This window comes from Callospermophilus lateralis, chromosome X (genome assembly GCF_048772815.1).
Source record: "Callospermophilus lateralis isolate mCalLat2 chromosome X, mCalLat2.hap1, whole genome shotgun sequence".
NCBI lineage: Eukaryota > Metazoa > Chordata > Mammalia > Rodentia > Sciuridae > Callospermophilus > Callospermophilus lateralis.
In genome coordinates this window covers 12298378-12314370 of record NC_135325.1, presented here as the reverse complement: position 1 = coordinate 12314370, position 15993 = coordinate 12298378, and the positions used below count along the sequence as shown (strand labels likewise).

Sequence of the window (15993 nt, the reverse complement as noted above, 5' to 3'; positions counted from 1 at the left end):
AAGCTCATGGAGGAGTGGATGGTAGAATCACTGCTATCAGTCAAGGCCTACACTGAGGAGAAATAAATTGGAGGTAGACACTCTGGGGCTCCCAATTCAGCTTTACTAGCAAAAGTCACACATTCAACTGGTGGTTTCTTGTGTCTATTTTCAATATAGTTGGAACCCAGAGGGGAGGACAGATATTTAAACTTCCAAAACCTCAACAGATAACTTTGCAATATTTCCCCTTATTTCAAAGAATCTCAAGCAAAAGGAAATGGGTTCTGCATTTAAAGTCAATTACAAGCATGGACATTCAAAAATCAATCTCTTGGAAAGCAAAATAATACAGGTCTAGTTAACTATTGTATAATATTGGCTAATGTGCTTAGGTATTTCCGTAATTCACAGCTAAATGTTATCTAAAATTCCTAAGTAGGTTTTCAGAAGCAAAGCATCCTAGTGGCTTTATGTAGCTGTGTTCATCAATGTCAGCAAGACAAGTAACATGGGAGGCAATGGAATGGGGAGAAACCACATAAAGGAAAACAATTCTTGATTTTGACCTCAAATTTGATGGACAAAATATTTCCATCTTGGAGGTCAGGAAATAATTTAAAAACTCAAGTAGGGACAGATACCATGCCTGATATGCAACCACAATGGTTACCTTGGTGCAAAAAGTGCTAACTACTGAAGGGCTTGCACCACTTCTACTTTGTAACAAGGATTTATTAACTGTGTGATCTGAGTCTCCTCATTTCCACATGGATGTGGTGAGTGTGTGTGTGTCCTGTCTATAGCCAACACTCCACTAGGGTAACTTAAAACAAAATAGTAATTTATTTACAACGATAGCAAATATGTCAAAAATAACAGAACAATATATAACAAATCAAGAATTATTTTGTGAAAAAGGCAAACAATATATACACGAAACAAAAGATAAAACAAGTAAAATTCATAGGGCAAACTTAATTTTGACCTTATCTAAAAAGCTGCAGAATGCAGCAAAATGAATTTTGGATATGAATTACTTAAGTAACCCTGGGCCAATTAAATACACACGCACACATACACACACAACTTTTAAAAACCTTTTTCTCTTACTTGCCAAATTTTCCTCTGAATTTATCTTTGAAGAATGCAAACTTTGGGGGAAGGGCTTAGAATATTTAGGAAATGTTGTCTATTTACATGCACACTAAAGAATATACTTACTGGCAGCCTCACACCTTAATGGTAAACTGAAAGTAGGAAACTCTGGGTCCTATTTCACCTTCACCATTCATTTCTGGTTGCTTTGTTTTTGTGATTTTCTCATCTACCACCTTTGAAAATGTTATGCCAGCGATCCTTTAAGTTCCTCAAGTGCTCTAAAATAGTGTTTTCCAAACTTGAGTATGCAACAGAATCACATAGGGAACATGTTATAACACAGATCACTGGGCCCACACCCAGTTTCCCAATCCAAGGGGTCTGGGGTGGGGCTGAGAATTTGCATCTTTAACAAGGTCCCATGTGAACCATTCTGCCAATGCTGCTGAGTCATACTTTAGAAGCCATTGCTCTGAAAGATAACCCCTTTTAGGGTTTTGATTGGTTATGCTTCTCCCTACATAAATCCTAGAATTTGTGGGAAATAAAGGAAATTGCTAATACTGAGATTCTCAGAGAATAGAGCAGCATATTACCCGACTAGTCAGGATCACAGTTGGGTTAGATGCCATTTGTCAGGCACTCTATTAAAACAAAGTTTTTGACAGCATGGTCTGGTTTTATTGGATTTATGGCTCTGGACAGTGATGGTTACCACATTCTCTTCATCATTTACCTCAAGTTTTGGTGTTGGTGGTTTACTGTTTCATCTATTAGGTCAACACTTTGCTCCTACAGTTGAAGAACTGCAGAATCTCATCTTTAAAATCAAAGGTGACACAAATCTTTTTTGATTCTGAGAACTTTTACCTAACTTTTGATTTTTCCTATGACAATCACCATCCCATACTGTGTCAGCATCTACTAGAGCCTTCCAAACTGGGCACAGAGGGGTAACTCAAGGGCAGGGCTTCTGTAGTGGAGTGGTTAACAGTCCCCACTGATTAAATGTGCAGTGGATTGATACTGAAATGAACTTTAAGTGCTCTCAAAACCCACTTTATGCATGGGTAATTTATCTCAGGGGAACTGGAGATGCTAATAAAACAAATCCTTTATAAAGATAAAAGAAAAAATAAATTTCAAGGACATGCTCATCAAAGGACTCACCAATCACCTCTTAACTTCTCTGAAATATTACTTGCAAATTCACAGGACTGAAATATTATCAGTATTTGCATCCGAGTCACAAAATTCAAAGTAATCAAGCATTTTGCATTCCATTGCTGCATAAAAGGGAATTAAGAAATGGGGGGATGAAAATAATCCACTACTTTTGATGTTTATTAGGTTTACAAAAACTGTACATTTTTTTTTTCCTTAAGAAAAAGCATTAACTTAGTACTGGTATCAAATAGACTAAACATTCATTAACAGGAAAATATTCTGATTTTTATTTTTGCACGTTATTCTCAAGTACACAATTACAATAATGTCACACATCCCTATATGATTTCCTTTTTATGTATTTTACTTTTTTTACAAAGTATACAGAGGGAGGGACATACAATATTTAATAGGATATTTCTACAGAACAATAACTTATATTATGTCCTTGTAAAAATCTGTACCTCTTTAAAACATTTAACTGAAACATCCATTTTTTTTTAGCTTTGCTAATCAAATTGTTTTAAGAATTAAAACTAGGTTGTAACTAATGTCAGTACATAACAGTGACTACAATTTCATTTTCTCTTTATACAGACAAATACATTTTATATTCACTTGACCAAACCCTTAAATACCTTTTAAAGGCTTCAATATTGTGCTTTAAAAAGAAAAGAAATGTGTATGAATCCAGATTATGTAAAGAGAAATATAAAGTGTGTAAAGTGTTGTGTTCTTTATCTTTCAGTTTATTTAAAAAAATATAGTTAAATGACCCAATCATTTATATTTTCTGTAATAATTTTACAGGATGTTTTAAAATTAATAAATTTCTATTTTAAGTGTTTTACATTATTTCTGGGGAAAATAAAAATTAAGGGAGATTTTAAAGGTTCTCACAAAAAAACAGACAGAGCTTTCAAGAATAGTAGGGCAATGAATGACAGAATTGTAAGTTACTTAAAAAAAAAAAAAAAAAACAAACATACTGTGGGGGCCAAAGGGGCATAGGCATTCCCTATGGAGCCGGCTAGGGGAACCTATGCCTTGGCTTTGACTGGCATTTAGGCTGGAGTTCACATGAGCCTAAAGCACTTGATTTAGAACTAGCCTAAATCAATCTCACACTTCAGGGGTTTGCCAAACACCAAATATTTAGATTCCCAACCCTAAAAATATAACTCTTGAATACAAATATGGATGGCAAAGAGAAAGATGAAAGGTAAAAACCTAACGGCACAAAGGGGATGGAGCACCATAATGAGGCAACAAGGCAGCTATCAAATGGGAAGAAAATTTCTAAATCTCCCATGATGTGCCAGATCCATGTGCCAACAGCCAATTCTAGCCCCCCCCAAACTGTTTTCTGTTCTCCAAGAGTCATCTTAACATAACTAAATTCTAATTAACCAAATTCATTTTATAAACGTTATGACTCTGATTCAGACCTACATGTTAAAAACTGCCAACTCTCAAAGAAAAACAAAACTGAAAGACTTGGTGAAGTTCCAAATAAGGCCTCAAACTTTCCTTATGTACTTGGAACACACCTCTATCTTCTAACCTAAGCCAACTTGAGTGTTAAGTTTTTTAAAAGTTTGCTAACTTTAACTGTCTAAGAACTAACAAAGCAGGCTGAACTTGCCAAGTGTAAGTCATAATTAGCACCCGTTCTCTGGTCCATGGAGCCATCACTTCTTCTCTGTCCCCCGCCTCACTTGGTGAGACAGAGCTCTCTCTCCAGCTTCTCAGAGAGAACTGAGGGAGTCACGTCTGGATATTCATTAGCTTTTCAGAAAAATATAAAGGCATGGAGCTGAAATTGTATGAAAACATTCTATCTAAAAACATCTTAACCTCTATTTTTTCAATTATTTTTCAATTACCAAAGATATTTAAAAGAAAATACCTTTACTCTTTAAAAATACTAGTGTCCTTATTTTCCTTCTAATTCTTCACCTGAGTAGTCTCTCTGAAGAGCATGACTTACAAAATGCTCTCTCATGCATCCCTGGATCTTTCATGTTATTGTAAATTTAATTAATACTTTTCATTATAGATTTTAAACAAATACTACTTGGGGTTGTGTGTATAAATATGTAAAATAAGCAATACACACAGATACATGTTATATATATGTATATATATAATTCAGGGTACATTTACATATATAAAGTTGCAAAAGATCCTATGAGCCGCAAGTTACCTCTAGGAGATTCCAAAATGCAGTCCTCAGTAAATTTCATTTGTAGCACACAACCATTCCAAGACAAAGCAGCACAGACAGAATAATCAAAATACAACAAGAACAAGCAAAATTTTTCAATAAAGTTTTCTAAAAGTTTGCTATGCTAACAAAAGATGTAAATAGTCCAAAGAAAGCCAAAAAGAAGTATATTTTGTCTTCTAAACAAAATGAAAAATAAACACAAACCCAGCCACTATTCTTAACTCAGCTATGCCAGGGACGCAAAAGCTCAAAAGGAAACTTTCCTTGTCATATGGTCTGAAAATATTAAACAAGACAAGTAAACACTTCCATGTTGTGATCATTAGACTTGACTGTAAAATCTCCCATTAATATTCAATGTCTCTGACAATTTTATTGTGAGAAATTTATGGGGAAAAAGAAAATGAGTCAACATGAATACTTTCAGAGTTACCAATCTAAAGTTACCTTAAGTTAAAAGATCTTAGAAGAGTACCATCAAGGTAGGCAAGGTAATTATTTAAATAAATATAAAACTTCTAAGATAGAAAAATTCAGTATAGAACCAGGGATTACTTTATTAAAAGCAACTAACTTGTTGCTACTTTTCCCCATTTATTAAACAAACTGAATAGAATTCAGAACACGCTATTGAACAAAATGTTAAAAAAAAAAGTCAACTAGAAGCAATAACTCTATTTGTACACAGCATAAATCAATATACAGTATTATAAGTGAACAATTCTGATTGGCTTTAAAATGAATTTCCTGCTTCAAGGCCAGTATCTCTACAAACGTCTGTAGATGTATCGTTAGGGCAGGCCAACTTCTTTGTGATGTCGCATTATGTGCTGGTTCTTTTCTGAAGGTCTTCGGAAACCTTTCTTGCAGTACTCACAGCGGTGAGGATAGTCTTTCGTATGAATGGAAATAACGTGCCGTTTAAAGCCTGAGGCATCTGTAGTGCTATACTCACAGTACTCACACTGATACACTTTTCGGCCACTGTGTGTCTTCATATGCTTTTTAAGCTCATTCTGTTGCCTAAATCCCTTTCTACACCTCTTACACCTAAATGGAAGGTCCTTTGTGTGAACCGAAAGAATATGGCGACTTAGCACAAACGGATCTGCAATCTTAAAGTCACAATGTCTACACTGGTGCATTTTTTTACCCTTGTGGGCAGCCACATGTTTCTTGAGTTCCGAAGGCCTGTGAAAGCCTTTATCACACATGTCACACTTATGGGGGTAGTCCTTCGTGTGAACTGAAATTATGTGTCGCTTCAAATCACTTGAGTTCGAACTCTTGTGGTCACAATGCAAACACTGGTGTGTTTTGCTTTCTTGGTGGATAAGAGCATGTTGCTGCACCTCTTTGGTATCTGAGAAAGTCAGAAGACAAATGTCACACTTGAACGGCATCTCTTTACTATGCTTAGTTTTTACATGTGTTTTCAAGTTAGAAGAGTCTGCAGATCTATATTCGCAGTACTGGCATTGGTATGGCTTCTCGCCAGTATGGATTCGCATGTGCTTTTTGAGCTCTGATGGGTGCCGAAAACCTTTACCACACTCTACACAAATATGAGGAAAGTTCTTGCTGTGGACTGCCAAAAGGTGGCGATTCAATAATCCTTGTTCAGCTGTCTCATATTCACAGAATTTACACTTGTGCATTTTGTTGGCTCCTTTTTCCTTATGCACCATTTTGTGAGTAAACAAAGCCCCAGCATGAGAGAAATGCTTGCCACACTCATCGCACTCGATGGCCTTCTCTGCCTTGCTGGTCAGCTTGTGGCTCTCCAAGTGATTGTGTAAACTTATCTTCTTGTTGGTAGTGTAATCACAGTCAGTACAGCGGTACTTCTTCTTGGCAAGATGTTCAGGATGGTTTTTCATGTGCCTTTTCAAGAAACCTCGTGACTTAAACTTCTTCCCACAAATCATGCAAGGGTAGACAGTCAAGGGATGTCCATCAGGGCCAATAATTATTGCTAAGAAAGGAAAAGAAAAGATCATAAGGAACCAAACCAAGTTCTGTTTTGGTTTCTTCAAATATTTAGTATGTGCTCTGAACACTATTGGCCATGGGCTCACTCTTGTTACACTATCTGCTACCAACATCCCTTTTATAATTTTTCAACGTAAGAGATATAATGAGAATCTGGTCTGGAAACTTCACTCTGCAGAACTGTACCAACTCACTCCCTCCAGTTTAACAAAATTAATGAATAAATATGTAACCTCTATCAACCAGTGATTAAAACCATATCAATTCAGAAATCTGGGAAAAATTATTCATAAAAGTAAAGTTTTATAATCAAAATTCCTGCTTTGGTTATTAAAAAACATAATTTATGCTAATTTACAGTAAAGCTTAAATATAACCATAAAATTTTTAATATGCAAATCATTATACAAGAATAGACAGGAATGTCATATGCTTTGAAGTACTTAGCCTGCTGCTCTGTAAATTATGCCTGCTTTATGCTGATATAATTAGATTCTTTAAATATATTAATTTTTTTTAAAAAGTTAATGCTTGCAACATATTTGAGGAATTCCTTTTCATTTCCACATAAAAATCATCCAAGTTTTAAGTTTTTTCATCCATGTTTGATCAATCCCGTTTCTTTTTATCCAACAAAATCATTCATGAATATCACTGAATTCTGAAAATTATATTTTCAAATTCAATACACGAAAAATACATGTAGTCTAGCAGCTAAAATGCCATCACGACACCCCTGTGGATACATTCTAGAGTTTCCTCTGAGAGCTCAGAGCTCGCTGCGCCATGGAACTCGTGCGCCCTCACCTGTTTGGTACTGCCTGGAATCAGGTCTTCTCCTTTTCTTTGGTTTTTGCTTAGCCAGTCTGCCGAGGCCAGCAGACTCATCTATGTGCAAGAGGGCACTTGCAGTGCCATTCCGGTTTTCAATTCCATCAGAATTATTACCTAACAATGCGCATTAGAAAACAAAATTATACAGTATTATAAATTATAAAGAATTAGGAATTCTTTATTAATTACGACAATGAAACGTAAGCCATGATACTCATGAATGACAGAAATGCCTCATTCTAGGTAATGGGTTTTATGAGCACATTTACTATAGTGAGACTTAGGAAATCCCTAGCTAAATTCCAAAGCTAAAAACACATGTCAGCAGTTTCCCCACGAACTCCCTTATTTTCTCACAAAATTATAGTCATGGGCCAGATATGATCAAGATAAAAGTATCAGCGTGAAAGCCTATATACTTCTTGCAGTACTTCCTTCTACATAATATACACATTAAGGAAATTCCTGTTAAAAATAAAGACAAAAAATAGACTTTATAATCTTCCTCTACTCTTAAGTCAAATAATCCTGATAGGGAACTGGTATTTCAGATTTCAGAAACCTAAGACCACAGAAACTGTTTTCCTACCACGAATTTGCAGTTCAAGAACCAACTCGGCCAATCCTCAGGGCTGCTGTGTGACTTACCGTAAGCTGCTGCCCATGCAATTGGCATGAAGGTTTTGATTTCATTGTCATCCATTTGCTGTTCATGCACAGCAGCAGCAGCAGCAGCTGCCGCTGCCGCATCCTCCTCTCCTACGATCACTTCCATATAAACTTCATCAGCAATTTCAGCAACATCTAAATAGAAAATTATAAAAAATTTTCTGACCAGGTTTACAGAGATCACAGAAAAGATACCTGTAGCTGAATTCAGTAATAAATGGAAAGAAGATCCAAGTATTATATATCAAACAACATAGCTTTCATATAGTAAGCACTCAATAAACACTTGTTGAATCAATCATTCATTTCTTGGCTTTTACCATAATTTGGTTTTAAAGCAACATTCTAAACATAAAGAGTCACTGATGCTTCTCTCGGAATATGGCAGTATAATAAGAAATAAAATGATGCTACTTGTTCCCTTCAAATACTGGCCTTCCTTAACAGAGAGAGGGAGAGCTTGAGCTATAAAAACGTAAAATTTTCTCCCACAAAAAGGCCACCTACTTACTTAAATCTTCATCTTCTTGCTGAGAGTCATTGACAGTCATATAAACCATCTTTTCCCTGGGAACACGAATACTGCTGTTCTGATCAAGCAGTTCAACTCCATGATCATTCTCAGGCTCACTCTCCACAATGTCTACGGTTCCACCTATTGGAAAAGACAACTCCAAGAATTTATTTGAAAATTCATTTCCATTTCTTCTCTCTTTTAACATACTTTTGAAAAATTACTTTTTATATGCTGTCACTACTTTAGAATTCTTGCTTAAAAGTTATCTCCAGCTGGGCATGGTGGCACATGCCTGTAATCCCAGATCCTCCTTAGGGTGAGGCAGAAGGATCTCAAGCTCAAGGCCAGCCTAGGCAACTCAACAAGACCCTGTCACAAAATAAAAAATAAAAAGAGCTGAGAATGTATGCAGCTCAGTGGTAGAGCACCCCTGGGTTCAATTCCCAGTACTACACACAAAAAATAAAGTTATCTTCAGAAAATATTTCAAATGCTGTCACTTTAATCCAAAAGTAATCATGTTGAATTATTTGGTCAGGATGAATAATGTGCTAAGGTTTCCTCTTACCTAAGTCATCCTCTCCAGGGTCAGCTTTAAAAATGTACACCTTGATGACTTCAGGACAAGTGCCATCCACTTTACAAGGATCAATTTCTGACTCTGCATCCATAGTCATTCCAGATGAACCGTCATGTTCTATTTTGCCAGCATCATCCACTAAATAGGCAGGAAATACACCACAATTTATAAGAGATACTTAAATAAAACATTACTGTTTTCAAAAGTCCTTTTCACAGCTGGGCAAGGTGGTATATCCCTATAATCCCAGCAACTCAGGAGGCAGAGGCAGAAAGATCATAAGTTTTCGGCCAGCCTCAGGAGTTCAGCAAGGCCCTCAGCAGTTTAGCAAGGCTCTGCTTCAAATTAAAAAATAAAAAGGCTGGGAATGCAGCTTTATGATAAAGTGCCCCTAAGTTCTATATCCAGTACAAAAAAGAGTTCTTTCACAAATATAACTCTAACTTGATTCACATAAAATGTTGATGCTTTTACCTAGTCAAATAGTTAAGTTCACTAAATACATTTCTTTATAAAGATATTTTAAAATGGGATCAGATATTAAAGCAAAACCTATTACACACAGAGAAAACTCCTGGTATTCTAGAAAACTATATGTAATAAAAGAATATAGTTAGCCTTTGCTAAGCCATAGGTAAAGGCATTCCTACCTTATTTATTTATTTGTGCATACATACATACAGTGAACTGAACTCTGAGGCACTATCCATGAACTACATCTCTGGCCCTTTTCATTTTGATGCAAGGTATGGTTAAATTGCCAAGGCTGCCCTTGAACCTGAGATCCTCCCACCTTAGCCTCCCAAGTCACCGGAATTATAGGCATATCACCACACCCAGGTAAAGATATTCTTTTAATACTTAAAATGAAGACCTTGAAAGAACGTCCTAGTAGTAAAATAAAAAGAAAGGAAGTCTTTACATAAATATTTTATAAGCACTACTTCATAGTTACTATTCTTGAATATCATTTGATCTATTTCCATCAGAATAAGACACTTAAAAAAATAATCAAATATGAAAATTGGCAGACAGGCGCACTGTAATGAGATGGCCAATGGAAATTCTGCTTAAACTTAAAAACTGTACATAGTTTTATATACACATCATACACACAAATTTATTACAGTAATGAGTCTAGGTTCTTGATGGCAAATGCAGCAATAGGAGAATTCAAATATATTCTCATATACCCACTGTCCTCCCTAATGGCTGTGTTATGTTGAAAAGAAAAAAAAAAAAACGAGGTACATATAATTTCTTAGTAGCAAAGAGTCAGGATATATAACCAACATTACATTTTTTAAGACTTCATAAAAATAGCAAAGGAAATAAGTGTGCTATTATGCATAAGACTTGGAAATAAAACACAGGACAAACAATGTCTTTAAAAAAAGACTTCGGAGGATGTAGCTCAGTGATAGAGTGCCCATGGGTTCCATTCGCAGTGCAAAAACAAAAACATAAACTAGACTCTGGATTTGAAAACTACCCCAAATATAACCCCCATCTAATGTAACCTTACACTACACATCACTTCTGAGCATCTCTAGCACGAGAGAAAGTATGGCTAACATTAATAAAACTTAGCACCTAGGGCAATTTTTCGCAAAAATTGAATCTAACAATGCTGATACTATTAAAGAAACACTAAAGGAATGTTCTCTCTGCTCTAGGCCCAGCTAGAGACCAAACAGAAGAGAGCAGGACCAAGGTCCAGAAAAGGTTCGTTTAGCTTGCCTTTAATACCCTCAACAAGTCTTTCCATTTCCCCTTTTCCTTTTTTTTTCCCCCCTTTTTGGTTTTCTACTGCTAGACAGATCTGTTTCCTTTTGGTTGGACATTTATGTTTTATTCAATTCAGCAAACAGTGAATCACAATGGTCTATTAGATTTTCTGGTAGGTATTGGAGATACAAATATTAAAAAAAGTGATGTACTCCAGAGGTTTACAAGTCTAGTGGGAAAAGAAACAATTAGATAATTATTTTAAAATAGAGTAATACAGCCACCACTTATTAAGTGATTAAGGATAAGTACTATTTAATACAATACATTTAATACATTTTACAATACAACAAACTAAAGTGTAGAGAAGTTGAGTTAAATTTTTTGGAGTCACACAGAATTCAAGTCTCAAGCCACCTGAGTCCTAAGAATCTGTCAACTTCTGGGGTTTGGAGAATGAGATGGAAACTGGCAGAAACCATGGATTTTTGAAAAATTAATAAATAGTATAACCATCTAAAGATGCTTTCTTTTAACTGTGATATATATACACAATGGAATATTACTCAGCCTTAAAGAAGAATAAAATTATGGCATTTGCTGGTAAATGGATGGAATTAGAGAATATTATGATAAGCAAAATAAGCCAATCCCAAAGAACCAAAGGCCGAATGTTTTTTTCTGATATGCAGATGATAATTCACAATAAGGGGTGTGGGGGGGAATAATGGTATTTTGGACTAAACAGAGGGGAGTGAAGGGAGGGGAGGGGGCAGAGGGGGATAGGAATAATAGTAGAATGAATTGGACATTATTGCCCTAGGTGCATATTAATGTAATCATACCTATGTAACTCTATATCATGTACACCAGACGAATGAGAAGTTATACTCCATTTATGCATGATGTGTCAAAATGGACTCTCATGTATAACTAATTAGAACAAATTTTTTAAAAACTGAAAGATGCTTTCTTTTAGTGGAAATCAGAAAAATGTGCCCATGACTCAGGCAGGCAGAGCCAGTACTGCAACCAAGGCTAGGTGAATAACATTTTAAATCCATAGTCATCTCTTTTGTAATTTATACCCATTGAACCAAGACAGAACCCAGATTTTGACATCTTTGAAATGATTATTTTGTAAAGTCCTATCATATTATCAGGTCCTAAAATTATATTTATGAATTTTTATATAGAAAATCAAGATGAGCCAGGTGCAGTGGTGCACACCTGAAATTCCAGCAGCTCAGGAAGCTGAGATAGGAGGATCATGAGTTCAAAGCCAGCCTCAGCAACTTAGCGAGGCTCTAAACAACTCAGTGAGACCCTGTCTCTAAATAAAATACAAAATAGGGCTGGGGATGTGGCTCAGTGGTCTTGTGCCCCTGAGTTCAATCCCTAGAACAAAAAAAGAAAATCAAGATGAATGCAATATTTCCAAAGGCAACATTAAAAAGCAAAAATGTACTGGCAATTTATCAACTTGGCTTCTGACTTACTGAGAATCAAGATCATCTATAACCCAAATAAATTACTGCAGAGAGCTGCAGGCAAACAACATCCTCAAACCTTTCTTATTTGTCATCCACAAACAAAAAATTATAAAATTTAATCAGCTTGCTTCAAATGCAAAATGCCAAGAATCTTTGGGCTGAAAACAGTTGTTTTGGTCTATTTTTGACACTGTAACATCATTAAATAGCAAACCACATTTTAATATATATTTGATTTAAAACCAAACACGTCACTTTAAAATGCACTTGATAAATCATACTTTTCCTTACATAATTCAAAGTAAGTTAAAAATGAAAGTTACTTGGCTGGGGATGTAACTCAGTGGTAGAACACATGCCCAACATTGCACATGGCCCTGGGTTCCATCCCTAGCACTAGGGGAAGGGAAAAAATTAAGGTCACAGAGAAAAAGCAAAACCTTGTTTACATACATTTGTGTTTACACATATTACAAGATGATACTGAAGTTGAACTGTCATGAAATCTTTAATAACAAACTGATCCAGAACACGAAAGAGGATTAGTCATAAGATTGGCAAATGTTGCACTGTACATTGATGGCTGCCATGGAAACAAAAAAAGGATATATCACTCAGACTAAGAAACACTTATTTCAGGTAAAGGCAGAGACACAAAGGTAGAGTGACAAGAAGTGGCATGATGTTAATGGAACACAACCTTCAGCACTGCTAGGATGGAGAATAAAGCAGGTCACAAAGCATGGTGGGAAACATAGGAGACTTTTAAACCTATGCCAGGTCATGGAGGATCGCATATACCTGGCAGAGAAGCTCACATCTGATCCTGGTAGGCTGGACTTCTCAATTTAATCAGGCATCAAAATCTTTGGGGGAACTTAAAAATGTAGGCTCCCATCCCACAGTTCTACAAAATTAGAATGTGCAGGGATGGGGCCTGACATATATAGACAGATTTAGAGGTACTCCCTACCCTTAGGATTCTGATCAGAGGTTTGGAAATATCTGCTATGACAATGGGAAACTTTTAAGTATGAATGACAAGGTCTGATGCCCATTTTTGCTATACCATTCTGTTGGCCTTGAAAAGGTGAATGCAAAGGGATCAAGATGTGAAGCAGGGAGACCACTGGTGAGTCTACTACAATAATATAGGCAACAGGTAAGAGATGATGCAGACTTGAATCAGGACAGAGGTAGTATAAATCGGGAAGAGGACTGGACTTCATGCCTATCTTGGGACTAAAACGAGCAGGACTTGGTGCGTTCCTGAAAACTTAACGTGACACAGGAGCCAAGGAGTATAACTGGGGTTTTTTATTTAGGAGAGTAAATGACTGGGTAAGAAATGTAAGAAAAAAAGGAAAGGGAGTTCTCTTCCTAAATGGTTAATTACTATCCCAAGGATAATATCCCCAAAAGCCCTCAGAGTCAGTGCTTGTCTCTACTCTTGTGCTACAAACACCCCTTGCTTGCTTCTCTCAGAGTACATGATTCCCTGCGTTATCACTATTTGTATCATCCCCTACCACCTTTCCCAACTGATACTGCAAAACCTATATTTTCATGACTTGGTCTTTTAAGAGTGTGGTGATAGCAGATACTCAGAAAATTGATGAATCAATAGTTCCATGAATGACTGAAATGTAAAGTCAGCTCCTAAATATTTGAGTCTGAAAGCTAAATACTGGCACACAAATTGGGAGCCATCAGCTATGTTAACTAAGTCTTGTGATCATACAGTGAGAATCCAGAGTGTGGAGGAGTAGGGAGCTAAGGACAGAGTTCTGGGGAATGCCATAGTTTACAAGGGGACAGGAAGGGCTCCCAAAAGAATCTGTGAAGGAAAAACAGGACAGAATAATAGAAGCAAATAAAGAAAACCAGGGAGTAAAAGTGACAGGAATCCTAACAAAGCTCAGGGCAGTAATACAGTAGGCACACAAGCCCAGGAGGAACGCCTGCTCTGGCTGTGGTAACCCAATGTCACTGATGTTCTCGGTGAAAGCAGTGCAGTGAAGGCCACAGTGGGGTCACTGCAGTAGGTTGAAGAGAGTCAAGGGAAAACCTGGCACAGTGGTGCACGCCTATAATTCTAATGACTCAGGAGGCTGAGGCAGGAGGATCACGAGTTTGAGGCTAGCCTCAGCAATTTAGTGAGCCATTCAGCAACTTACCAAGACTCTGTTTCAAACTAAAAATATAAGAAGGGTTGGGGGCATAACTCAGTGGTAAAGCACCCCCGAGTTCAAACTCCAGTGCCAAGAAAAAAAAAAAAACGAGTGAGAGTAAATGAAGGTATCAATTTCTTCAAGCCTTGTTTATAAAAGGAAAGCAATGGGCAACAACTAGAATACATGGCAGGGTAAAGAACTCTTCCATTCAACTTAGAAAAAAATATTCAAGCCTGTTCAATCTGGGAAAGAAAACAGAATAGAAAGTGCTGAAGCCAGAGAACACGGAGAAATTTCTGAATCCAGATCTCAAAGGAAAAGGGATATATGAAACAGCAAAAATGAACACATATTTCTTAAATAGGAGAACCACCCTATTCTTCTGAAACCTGAGGACATATATGTGGATGAGAATATAGTTCCACTGTATTCAGAAAAGGGGGGAAGGCTGTAATGTGCCAAGTTGGAGAAGCCCATGGCTGGTGGCTTCAATCACAGATAGGCAATGGGAGCCAAGGACTTAGATAAATGGTAAGAGAGCGGCAGCCTGGGTTAAGAGGCTGAGGAGCTAGAGAAAATGAGCTGATTCAGGACACCTGATCCACTGAACCTGAATGAAAAGGTTCAAGGAGACTACCTGGTTAAACTATTTGCAGTTAAAAACAAAACAAAACAAAAAATAAATAAATAAAAACAAAGATTCTCTGAACTCTGAATATAACTTAAAGTATTATGATTTGCTTTATAAAAATGTCTGGGGTGCAGGGGGAGTGGGCATTATTTTCTTATTTCTGACCCAGTGTCTACTTACAATTTTTCAAAGCTAAACATTTTTATGACATACCCAGCTAATTATAATTAAGCCAAGGTTATTCTGGAATTTCAAACTGAACATAGCATTAAAAAGGAAGCTCACCAAACTAGGTAGAAAAGTTCAAAATAAATCAGTAACATCTTCAGATAATTCATTTGTGAACAGTCTGACATTGATGAATCTGGCCTAAACCTTGGCAAGGTTTATCAAACTGATTCTAACAGGTACTAGGAAATCAAACATCCTTGTGTTTATAAAGAACAAGACCAGGCTTGCCATTTTTGCATACGGGGTTAGTTTGTCAGTAATGGCATAAAACCTTTGATGACTGGAAACTCTATAATCATTTTAAAACTTACAAAATGTCGTGCATTTACCTATAATTTGGAGTAAAAGATCTTTTTGTTTGCTCTCATAAATGTATAGGAAAACACATTTCAAATATACCAACTTACCTGATAGTGAAACTATTGTATTATTTTTCTAAAAGTAGAATTCACCTTCAGATTTTCACCTTGAGAACTTGCCCCACTAATTTCAACCTATGAAATTATTCTGAATATGAAATATTAAAAGTGATTTAAAAAAAACACTTTGATGGTCCTGTTAAGTACTCAGATTTTCACTGTGATTTTAAAGCTACCATTAAAAATGAATTTCTAAAAAACAGACAAAGAAGGCTTCGATAAAAGTGAGTCATCATACATATGATTTC

At 36.3% G+C, this 15993-nt stretch overlaps 1 protein-coding gene across 6 annotated transcripts in view; it reads right to left on the bottom strand.

Annotated features, from left to right (window-relative positions):
• Positions 1 to 2403: 2403 nt before the first annotated feature.
• Positions 2404 to 15993, bottom strand: part of Zfx (zinc finger protein X-linked) — a 61542-nt gene continuing 47952 nt past the window's right edge. For 3 of the 6 annotated variants that reach the window (XM_077106746.1, XM_077106745.1, XM_077106747.1), the window contains 5 exons: positions 9058 to 9207; positions 8484 to 8627; positions 7952 to 8107; positions 7277 to 7417; positions 2404 to 6452 (listed from right to left, as the gene is read on the bottom strand). In XM_077106746.1, the coding sequence (XP_076962861.1) occupies positions 5269 to 6452; positions 7277 to 7417; positions 7952 to 8107; positions 8484 to 8627; positions 9058 to 9207 (1775 nt within the window). In that variant the 3' untranslated portion in view covers positions 2404 to 5268. Of the gene's footprint in view, positions 6453 to 7276; positions 7418 to 7951; positions 8108 to 8483; positions 8628 to 8839; positions 8859 to 9057; positions 9208 to 15993 lie in introns of those variants that run through there. The other 3 variants (XM_077106748.1, XM_077106749.1, XM_077106750.1) reach the window with 3 other exon arrangements.